At 61.9% G+C, this 11010-nt stretch overlaps 2 protein-coding genes across 3 annotated transcripts; one reads left to right on the top strand and one right to left on the bottom strand.

The window, feature by feature from the left end:
• The first annotated feature begins 58 nt into the window (after positions 1-58).
• CDC20 (cell division cycle 20) lies at positions 59-4389 on the top strand. Its single transcript, XM_047789414.1, is given in 12 exon segments — positions 59-195; positions 360-548; positions 665-718; positions 721-812; positions 900-996; positions 1175-1303; positions 1384-1580; positions 1677-1771; positions 1910-2138; positions 2293-2418; positions 3625-3742; positions 4125-4389. Coding segments are annotated over 11 exon segments (1497 nt in total). The 5' UTR covers positions 59-195; positions 360-367; the 3' UTR covers positions 4304-4389.
• A 172-nt stretch (positions 4390-4561) lies between these two features.
• Positions 4562-9401, bottom strand: ELOVL1 (ELOVL fatty acid elongase 1). 2 transcript variants are annotated; one of them, XM_047789415.1, is made up of 8 exons: positions 9249-9401; positions 6675-6734; positions 6305-6495; positions 6059-6139; positions 5899-5955; positions 5703-5808; positions 5472-5608; positions 4562-5298 (listed from the first exon to the last, which is right to left on the bottom strand). In XM_047789415.1, the coding sequence occupies exons 1-8, from the start codon at positions 9337-9339 to the stop codon at positions 4672-4674; spliced, it is 1350 nt and encodes a 449-aa protein (XP_047645371.1). In that variant the 5' UTR covers positions 9340-9401; the 3' UTR covers positions 4562-4671. The 2 variants fall into 2 exon arrangements, with proteins under 2 accessions (XP_047645371.1, XP_047645372.1); XM_047789416.1 differs by lacking the exon at positions 9249-9401 and adding an exon at positions 7357-7465.
• Positions 9402-11010: the final 1609 nt, after the last annotated feature.

Below are 11010 nucleotides of genomic sequence, written 5' to 3'. Positions count from 1 at the left end.
CTCCGGGACTCCCGTGAGATCTCAACGTTCCCCCGGAAGGCCCGCCCCCTACGCCCCGGAGGCCAATGGGCGAGGGCGACGGTTGCGACGGTTGGGTTTTGAAGGAACCAATCAATGCTCGGAGCGGAGAGTTTAAGACGCCGAAGTCAGCGTTGCCGAGGCCGGTCCGGGATCGGAGCCTGTTCTGAGCTGACGGTGAGAGGTGGCTGCGTCGAGGGGGCAGGGGTAGGGTGGTGGCTGGGGTGCCGGGCCCGGAGAGGCTGCGGCAGGGCTGGCCCTGCGTGGTCGGCCGTCGCCGAGCACGGTCGCGTCTCCCTGGGGCTCGGGGGCGGCCGCCTCAAGGACCCCTCCCCTTCCAGACGCTCCCATGGCCCAGTTCGTGTTCGAGAGCGACCTGCACTCCCTGCTGCAGCTGGATGCTCCCATCCCCAATGCACCTCCCGCGCGCTGGCAGCGCAAAGCGAAGGAAGCCGCGGGGCCGGCCCCCTCGCCCATGCGGGCCGCCAACCGATCCCACAGCGCCGGCAGGACCCCCGGCCGAACGCCGGGTGAGGCGGGTGCGGCGGGTCGAGGGGCGGGAGAGGAAAGGGCTGAGAGCAGCTTCGTGCCTCCTCCCGCGGGAGGAGCCCGGTCGGATCGTCTGGCTTCCCTCTTGCCGCCCCAGGCAAATCCAACTCCAAGATGCAGACCACTCCCAGCAAGCCTGGCGGCGATCGCTATATCCCCACCGCAGTGCTTCCCAGATGGAGGTGGCCAGCTTCCTCCTGAGCAAGGAGAACCAGCCCGACAACAGCCAGACGCCCACCAAGAAGGTATGCGGCAGAGGGGCTTAAGGCAGGAAACTGCTCTGTGCCTTCTGGACAAGGCCGCCCTGCCTCAGCACCACCCTTCTGTGCCAGGAACATCAGAAGGCCTGGGCCTTGAACCTGAACGGTTTTGACGTGGAGGAGGCCAAGATCCTGCGGCTCAGTGGAAAACCCCAGAACGCCCCAGAGGGTAAAGACCTGAAGCTCCCAGCTCTTGGAGGGAGGTGTCCAGTCCTTCCAACCCCAGGGCTCCGGGGAGCTGGGATGGCCGGCCGCCCTTCCCACCTGAGACAGAGGAGGGAAGAGGCTGCTCTGGCCCTCCTGGCCAGGGGCAGGGGGAGGTGTCTAGATCCACTCTGTTGCCACAGGTTACCAGAACAGACTGAAAGTACTCTATAGCCAGAAGGCCACGCCCGGGTCCAGCAGGAAGACCTGCCGTTACATCCCTTCCCTGCCGGACCGCATCCTGGACGCCCCTGAAATCCGCAACGACTACTGTGAGTGCAGCCTTCCCCTTGCTCAGTGGATTAAGAAAGAGGGCCCTGGGACGCAGGCTCTTCCTTTCCCCCTCTGGCAGACCTGAACCTGGTGGACTGGAGCTCTGGGAACGTACTGGCTGTGGCCTTGGACAACAGCGTGTACTTGTGGAGTGCCAGCTCTGGTGACATCCTGCAGCTGCTGCAGATGGAGCAGCCTGGGGACTATGTGTCTTCTGTGGCCTGGATCAAAGAGGGCAACTACCTGGCTGTGGGCACCAGCAGTGCTGAGGTCCAGGTGAGATCTGTCCCCGTGCTGCAGCTCTATTGACCCCCAGACCCAGCCGCTTGCCCACCAGTCCTAAGCTCTGATCCTAATGGGGTCTCTCTGTAGCTTTGGGATGTGCAACAGCAGAAACGGCTTCGAAACATGACCAGTCATTCTGCCCGAGTGGGCTCCCTCTGTTGGAACAGCTATATCCTGTCCAGGTCAGTGGGGTTTTGCTAGTCTCTTGTGAAATCCGTCTACGATTTTGGCCCACTCTCGCCAAACTGGACGCCTCTGAACGGAAGCAGCTCTGGCCTGCTGGCAGTGTTGGGCCTGATTCCGTTCTCCCCTTCCTGCAGTGGCTCACGTTCCGGCCACATCCACCACCATGATGTTCGGGTGGCAGAACACCACGTGGCCACACTGAGTGGCCACAGCCAGGAAGTGTGTGGGCTGCGCTGGGCCCCAGACGGTCGACATCTAGCCAGTGGTGGCAACGATAACTTGGTCAACGTGTGGCCTAGTGCTCCTGGAGAGAGTGGCTGGGCCCCTCTGCAGACATTCACCCAGCACCAGGGAGCTGTCAAGGTGAGAGGGCTGGGCTGGGGCTCTGCAGACTCTCCCCTGTAACCTGGGGACGTTAAGGGGGTCTGGGCGGGAGGGACTGCACTGGGTTGATCCGTGACCCCTGAGCTCCGTGTCCAACTCTAGTGCCTGCTGGCCCCGCCTTTCTCCCACCTAGGCTGTAGCTTGGTGTCCCTGGCAGTCCAACGTCCTGGCAACCGGAGGGGGCACCAGTGATCGACACATTCGTATCTGGAACGTCTGCTCTGGGGCCTGTCTGAGTGCCGTGGACGCCCATTCCCAGGTAGTCTTCCCTATCCCAGCCTCCCAGTCCCAGGTGCCCTCTTTTTTTTTTTTTTTTTTTTTTTTTGCTTTTTAGGGCCACACTTACGGCATATGGAGGTTCCCAGGCTAGGGGTCTCATCGGAGCCGTAGCTGCCAGCCTGCCCCACAGCCACAGCAACGCGGATCCACGCGGCGTCTGCGACCTACACCACAGCTCACGGCAATGCCGGATCCTTAGCCCACGGAGCGAAGCCAAGGATCAAACCCACATCCTCATGGATCCTAGTCAGGTTCCTTAACCGCTGGGCTGCAAAGGGAACTCCCCCAGATGCCTCCTTATTCTGGATAGTCTTCCTGGGCGACCACGAACCCTCCAGCGGCTTCACCAATGTTATACCCTGATGATTCCCAAACCTCTGACTTGGCTCTCAGAAGCTCCAGAACCACGTTTCCAACAGGCCGCAGGCGGCTTCTCTCTAACCCCATGTCCTATAGGTGGCACCACACTGACGTGTCCCACATGACACTTACTTCTCCCCCCTTTGCCTCCTGGAATGTGCTCCCCCTCCTCCTGCGTCGAGTGCGAAGGGTGCTGCTCAGAACCTGAAAAACCTACCTAGCGTCTTCCACTGTCTTCGTCCCCAGGCCGCACTGGGTTTCCTGAGACCTTCAGCCACACGTGTCCCTCCCCTCGGCCTCATCCTTCTTTCTTCCCGGAGCAGGCCCACAGCACGGGTCTCAGCATTCTTCTCTCTCCCAGTCTGTCCACCCACTGGTCTGAGTGGTCTGCTTCTGTCTTCCTTAAACCCTGCGAGGGCCCCCTGGCCCCCACGGCGTGTAAGCCAAATCCATTCGCTGGTGGGTCTCTCTGCGAGCCCTGACGCTTCCCTCCGCACCCCTTTCCCCCCCAACACCCCACCCCCCTCCCCCCACCCCAGCCCAGCGCATGCAGCCTCCACTCTAGACTTGGGCTCCGGAGCCAGAGTTCAAATTCTGGCTCCATCACCTCCTAACTTAACTGGCATGTGACCTTAGGCAACTTGCTAAACTTCCTTCTGCCTGATCTGTAAAACAAGTTCAAACTCTCAAAAGGCTTTTGTAAGGCCTACCTCATTCAAGTCTAAGTCCGTGGCACCTGGTGAGGTGCCTGACACCACCAACCTGGACCTGGTTCTGATCTGAGTAGGGCTGGTTTCGTCATGCCCACGTCATGCCCTCTCCACAGGTGTGCTCCATTCTCTGGTCTCCCCACTACAAGGAGCTCATTTCAGGCCATGGCTTTGCCCAGAACCAGCTGGTCATTTGGAAGTACCCCACCATGGCCAAGGTGGCTGAGCTGAAAGGTAGGTGCTGAGTGACAGAAGCCAGACACGAGAGGCACACATCGTGTGACCATTCCTATGAAATGTCCAGAAGCGGCGAAAGCAGAGAGCGCGGAAAGCGATTACTGCTTGACGGGCTGAGGAGGGGGTGAGGGGGAGTGACTTTCTTTACGGGGTGATGGAAATGTTCTGGAATTGCTGCTGTGATGGTTGCGTGATGTGTGAATATGCCAAACATCAATGAATTGTACCCTGCAAGGATGACGTTGATAGTAGGTAAACTGTTAATTACCTTAGTAACAAACAACCCCCCAAAAGAGGCGGTAGCTCTCAAAAGCGGAGGGCTGTGTAGCCACCCACCTTGGTGTGTACTGCTCTCACCTGTTCCCTCCTCATGGCCCAGGTCACACGGCCCGGGTCCTAAGTCTGACCATGAGCCCAGACGGGGCCACAGTGGCATCAGCAGCAGCAGATGAGACCCTGCGGCTGTGGCGCTGCTTTGAGCTGGACCCTGCACGGCGGCGGGAGCGGGAGAAGGCCAGCGCAGCCAAAAGCAGCCTCATCCACCAAGGCATCCGGTGAGGACCAACGCATCAGCTCGGTTTTTTTTGTGCTGTCTTTTTTTTTTTTTTTTTTACTTTTCTAATAAAGCCACATGTCTCACCCTCTTCTCCTGCACGACCTCTGTCCCAGCAGCCTTCCCAGAGGTTCCTATCTCCGTGATCAGAGAGCTGGAAACATGCCTCCCTGTTTGCAGACAGGCTGGCAGGCTTGACCCAGCTCCATTCACACACACACACACACACACACACACACACACACACACACACACACACAGCCTCAGCGCTTTCCTCTGTCACTTTAATGAAGACACGGGGAGTAATCAGCCTCCACAGGCTGTATCCCCAGGCCCCCCACCCACCCTGACCTTTGGCCAAGAAGCTCCTGCTTCAGTGTGGGGCGGGCATGGAAGGAGCCTGGGTCCACAGTGACAGGTTATTGCTGCCCTCTTCAGTGTGAGGAAAAAGGCCACGAGACCCTGGTGGGGGCCAGCCCTGAGTGCTCCTCTCCCAAGTGTAAGGCAGGGAGGGGGGAGGAAGTGTCCAGCCCTTTTGGTCCCCAGCTCTGGAGTGGCCGAGGGCCATGAGCCACATCCCTGGGGCTGGCTGGGAGACGTGGGGGAGGAACGGAGGCAGTGGTCCCTGTGTACCAGCTGTGGGGAGTGGAGGCCTGTCCCCTGCTCCGTCCTGACCACAGAAGCCCTGGCCACAGGTGTCGCTGGGGTGGACAATGACAGATGCTGCCTGAGGTGCAGTCCTGAGGCACTTAGGTGGGCATCTAGCTCGGCCGTGTGTCTCAGTTGGCCTTGACTTGGCGGTCCCTGGAGCTCCGTTCTGCTGAAGAACACGGGGCAGCCGCTTGCCTTTGGTGTAAGCCTGATACCAGAAGTTGGAGAAGAGCACGAAGAAGACCGTGCCGTACACCCAGATGAGGTGGATGATGAGCGGGTACTGGTAGCCACAGGCCGGCACGAAGTAGTACTGGGAGACGTGCAGTGAGACCAGGACGAACTGGATCTAAGGCCGAGCGTCAGGGGGCAGCGTGAGAGAGGGCCGGAGGGGCAGGGGGCAGGGAGACAGGGTGCTGGCGGGGGAGGGCCGGGGGCAAAGGCGAGGGCGGCCGGATAAAGGTAGGATGCAGACCGGGCGAGTTGCGGGGGGTGGTTATGGGTCGGGCCCAGGCCGCTTACCAGCTGGATGGCTGTCATGTGCTTTTTCCACCAAAGGTAGGGCTGAGCCACAGGGCCCAGGGCGGACAACCCGTAGTACAGGTACATGACGACGTGCACAGAGGAGTTTATCATGGCGTGGAAGGAGCCCATTCCTCCTGCACGCGGACAGTGAACGGGGTCAGGAGAGTTGAGCCTCGGGCCCCCAGTGCGGGTGCCTCCTCCCCTCCCGCGGGGGCCTTCGCCGCTCACCTGGGGCAATTTTGACGCCCCACCACCAGCTCCAGGGGAGCACCGAGTGGTGGAAGACGTGGAGGAAGGTCACCTGTCCGTCTTTTTTCCGGAGAATAAAGATCACCTGAGAGAAGAGTGGGAGAGGAGTTTCAGAGCCAGGGGTGCCTCACGCCTTTCTCCCCGAGAAGTTCTCGAATCTCATGTGACGACTCACTGTGTCCATCAGCTCAATGAACTTGGAGAAGAGGAAGAGCCAGGCCACTCGAACCATCTGCAAGAAGTCAGAGCAGCCTTAGGACTCCCAAGAGCAGCAGAATACCCAAACCGCTCCTATCCCTAGGCTACTTAGGACCTGGCCTCCGGCCCCTACTTACCCTCAGGGCCTCCGGGCTGTTGGAAAAGTCCACTGGATCGCAGCGCCAGGTGTAGGTACTCAGCCAGCCAGACATCAGGAACTACAAGGGGACGTGGGTTAGACGGCCAGGCTTCCCGCCCCCTCCCCCCATTCTCTAGACAGAGCAAAGGAGAGGCCACGCTCCGGCTCCGGCTCCCGCCCCGGCCCCCGGCCCGCCCCTTCTCCTGCCAGCAAGAACCAAAGCCTAGGCATCCCAGGGGCCCACCTCATAGACGATGTAGAGGGAGAGTGCCACCAGCGAGAAGTTGTAGACAACCATGAAGCCTCGGAGCTGGAAGGGCTTCCGGTTGGCCATGAGGCGAGGTCCAAGTGAGAGAACGAAGTACACGTAGCTTAGGAGGATGGAGGTCATTAGCAGGGGGGACCCCATCAGAGGGTAGTTCTGGATCCGAGGATCTGTGAATAAGGGTCAGAGGAGTCAGGAAAGGTCACAGGGTCCCGAGAGTCCCCCACACCAGGTGTGCAGACATGAGGTCAGGTCACAAAGGAAGGGTCGGGGCTCTCCGTTAGGAGACAGCTCTAGACCCAGGGGCCTCGGGGTGGGAAGGAGGCCGCGCTGGGGGCCAGCATCTCACCTGCGTGCTTCATCATCTCCTGGTACAAGTTCACCACAGCCTCCATCCCGGCTAAGGGTTCTGGCGAGGTATGGAGGGATGGGTGTCAGACGGGGCCGACTGCCTTCCTCCCCGCCCCCCAGCTTCACCCCTGACCCACAGACAGGACACGGGCTAGATGGGCAACAGCACCACCTCACCGCAGAAAGGATGGGGCAGTGAGAGGAAGCAATTGCTGAAGACTCGGGCTAGGAGGGGCCCTTCGGCGGGGCATCTGCTTCCCACACATCCTGCCTGCTGGGAAGGGCTGTCCCACCCTTCCTCCCTGCGCCGCTCTCTCCTCTCCTCTCCTCACTCTGCTCCTCTCCAGGGATCTTCACTTCCTGATGCCCCCGCCGCCCCGCTTCTTCCGCAAGCGGACTCTCCACTTCTGGTCTCCTTCCAGAGAATCTCAGCTCTCACCAGCAGGAACTCCTCTCCCTGCCTCGCCAAAGCCTCTCAGTCTCCAGCTCTGGGGCTTCCTTCTCTCCAGGGATTCCCCCCACTTCAACCTCTCCGGCCCCATTTCGGGATGCTCCGCTCCTGGACGGTCCCTCCTCTCTCCTCGGGGACCCTCAGCTCCTGGTCCCCGCTGTCCTTTCCTCCTCTCCCCAGCTGGGCACCGGCCCCGCCAAGGCTCTCCTCTGCCCTGCCGGGCTCTCACCTCCAGCCTCTCCTCCGGTCCCGGCGCTCTCCTGTCACTCTCCTCTCAGGGAGCCTGGCTCTTTGAGACTCCTGCCCTGGCGGCTCCACCTGTCTGACTAGATCTGGCACAGCCCCGCCTCTGCCCGCCCGCCCGCCCGCCCCGCTGAACTGTGCATGGGGTGGAGGGTGGGTCCAGGCCACAGGTCAGCGCCTGGAGGACCCACCAGGATTGAGAAAGCCATGTGATGCCCGAGTCTCACCATCCACCCACGCTGCACCCACGATGGACCAGTCAGAAGAGCTAAGGTTCTACGTTTTGAGCCAGGAACCCCCCACCCCCGAGACTCCATCCCCAACCTGAACCTTGGCCCAAGGAGAACTGCTGAAAACCCACGCCCAGCATCCTCTCCTAAACTAGCCATGAATTCTCAGTTTGTCCTACCTCAGAATGGGTACAATTGATCCATCGCCCTTCTCTCCCAGGGAGGGGCAGAGAGGCCAGTGTCCCGTGAGGGGGTGGGAGTGGGGAAGTCTCAGGAATCCTCCCCTCCCTCAGGGAGGGGTCCCGATGGGCTAGGCCCCCTCCCCCTCACAGCGGGAAGGAATGTCGGGGGAGGGCTCACAGGGACACAAAAGCCTGGGCCCAGACCCGAGGAGAGCTTGGGACTCAGAGACAGTCCCTGAGGGACCAGGCGTCCCTGAACAGCTAGCATGGAGGATGCTCTGTGAGCTGCCACACTCCCATCAGCCAGGCTCCCCCCGCCCAGAGAACCACCTGTGCAGGTGCAACACCGCAGAGGCTGCACACGTGCCCCCTCGCACACACGTCTCGCAGATGCCCCTGCTCACCTGCACGCCGACCCACAGCTGCCCCACCGCAGTCAGGCCCCACGTCCTCCCATACACCGCCCCTCCCCGTCATAGCTCTCCCCGGCCCGGCCCGAGAATCCGCTGCCCGTGGCCATGGCACACATGTGCCCACCCGGAGCCCGCCTCCTGCCTGCAGCAAGTGCCCTCCTCTGAGAGGCCACCCTGGACTTTGACGTGCACGGTTTCTGACACCCAGGTCTGCTCCCGACTGTGTTCACGCTGACAAACACACCCAAACACAACATGCTCCTTCCCAGGACTCGCGTCCCCATGTGCAAATGCTCCTACTCACGCACATCTGTGAGTCACAGATAAGTGCGGTCCCATACAGAAACTCACACAGCAGCACCTGCAGGTGAATGAACCCAGCGTCACCCCCACGGTGCGCAGACGTACACTTTGCCCTGATCATGTGGACCGACAGACCTCGTTTCCCGGTGGCGGCCATTCATTCATTCACAGTCGGACGTTTTGAGGGCCTACCTGCAGGCGTGGGCTCTAACCACAGTCCCTCCCCGACCCATGTGAGTTCGCCAGCTTGTTATCTCCCCGGCTCTCAGCCGCCATCCCCAAGTTCACCTCCCCCACCCCCACACGCAGGCACTCCGGAGGTCAGAGGTGGCTCAAGGCTTCGGGAAGGACCTCTCCCCAAGTCCGAGGCATATCTGGGTGTGTCCCCAGGGGGAATTCAGCCTGGCCCTTCCTTCCTTTCGGAGGGATGGAAGGGAAAGGGAGACAGGCAAAGGGAGGGGGAGGCGGGGGTGCACAAGGGCGCCAAGCGGAGGGAGGGCTGAGAGGCGGGAGAGGGGCCAGAGCAGGAGCCGGCGGAGGGAGGCCTGGAGTTAAGCAAAGGGGGGCCCGGCGCGGGAGGGAGGCTGCTGGGGAGGCCCAGCCCCAGAGAGCTGGGACCTCCCACCCCCCTCGCCCTAGGAACAGCCTCGCCCACAGCCTGGGCAGGGCAGGGCAGGGCAGGGCCCGGCGGGCCAGCAGGGGCAGGGGCGCGGGCACGTGGCGGGCCCGCCCTGGGAGGTCCCGACTCACCAGCGGGGGCCAGGCGGGCAGTCGCGGAGGGCTCGGAGGGAGCAGGGCCGGAGAGGAGTCCCCAAGGCCGGCCTGCCTGCCACTTCCTCATCTGCTGGGCCGACTTTCTGTCACCAGAGGGGGAGAGGGCGGGCCGGGGCGGGGGGCGCCTGCTGATTGGGCCACGGCCCGAGGCGGGAGGGGCCGTGCCGCCCGGCCCGGCGGGGCCGGGGGGCGGGGGCGGGGGCGGGGGCGGGGCGGCCGCGGGGCCGGCAGGAAGCCCGCCCAGCCCCGGCTCCCCACCCCTTCCCGCCGCGACGCCCCGCAGCCCGCCGCGGGCAGCGCGCGCGGCCTGGCGCCGGTGCGGCCCGCGCGAGCGCACCCCGCGTCTCCCCGACGTTCGGCCCCTGGATGCCTTCGTTCGGAGCCCTGCGGGGCTTCAACCACGCGCACGACCCGGCCGGCCTCTGCTTGCGGCCGGCCCATCCAGTCTAGGTGGGGAGCCAGGGGAACGTTCCAGGGCTCAGCCCTCCGCTCCCGGAGCTCCTTCTCTAGACGGTGGGGCCGCAGGGGTGGGCTGCAGGCAGCTGTGAGTGCAGAGAGCGAAGGTGGGGCAGCAGGGAGGGCTCGGCCCCGGGGAGCAGCTGTGTGGGAAGCCCATAAACTTGGCTGAGCCTGGCATGAGGAGTTGCCGAGAGGATGCTGTGGCCTGGAGGTGGGAGAATACCACGTCGCCTGGGGTGGAAAGCTAGTGAATCACTGCCTCTAAACGGGTCCGCTGGGTAGGAAGGAAAGGGAGCCAGCTGTGGCTCGGTGTCCGTCTTGAAGGCCCCGTTTGGTGGTTTGGTTTATGCTGGAAGCAGAGGAGGAACTGAAGAGTGTTGAGGAGGCTGCAGTCAGGCAGGCCTGTATTATTAAATATTCATCACACATTTATCGACGACCTACCGCGTGCAAGAAGGGGTTAAGTGCCCGTGACACGCGAAGGCACAAGGCAGATGCCGCTGCTGCATGGGGTTCACTGACCAGCGGAATCACTTGGCTCTGGCAGCCAATGTGATGAGGGTCCTGGAGGAAGACCAGGCGAGAGAGCAGCGTGACCAGAGAAGGTTGAAACCGATGGGACCGGAGAAGCAGACGCCCAAGACCTGGGGACACAGGACCCTCTCTGCACACTTAGCTGTCTGGCTGGCTTTCTGCGGTCTCCCTCCCTCACGAAACGGAACGACTGGGGATGAGGACTCGGCTTTAGCAAAAGGAAATCCGTATCTCCAGCAGCTCCTGGAGCAGTGCTGTGTGTAGAGTCATCCTAAAACTGATTGCGGGATTGTTGGCGTACGTGCGGAATTCAGAAGAGGTGGTGGTTTGGAAGCAACAGTGTGTTCCTCAAGGGGGGATGTAGCCCTGTGGGAGTTTAGTCCTCGGGTTAAGCGGCCAGAGCCAGTGGACTAGCGGTGATCTCGCCATCAGTACCTCCCCTTGAAAGGCAAGGGCAAAGGAATTCAACCATTCAAAAGGCTCAAACTTCGTAGCATTGCACATTAAGGCCTACCTTATCTGGCCTCAGCTTCCTGTTCTACCTGTGCTCATCTCCTGGGCCGCATCCTATGCTTTGGCTGTCCTCCAAGGCTGTCAGCATCTTTCACACGCCCCCCATCCCCACCCCTTGAAGCCTTGTCCGCTAACTCAACACGAGGTACAAGCCGCTCTTCCAGGCAACAGTTCGCCCTCCCCTTCGCTCCTGCAGTCTCACCGCGATGCAGTCACACGCAAGCTCCCTTCA

The sequence above is a fragment of the Phacochoerus africanus genome, chromosome 8, assembly GCF_016906955.1.
Source record: "Phacochoerus africanus isolate WHEZ1 chromosome 8, ROS_Pafr_v1, whole genome shotgun sequence".
NCBI classification, from domain to species: domain Eukaryota; kingdom Metazoa; phylum Chordata; class Mammalia; order Artiodactyla; family Suidae; genus Phacochoerus; species Phacochoerus africanus.
This window is presented reverse-complemented; position numbering and strand designations above follow the sequence as displayed.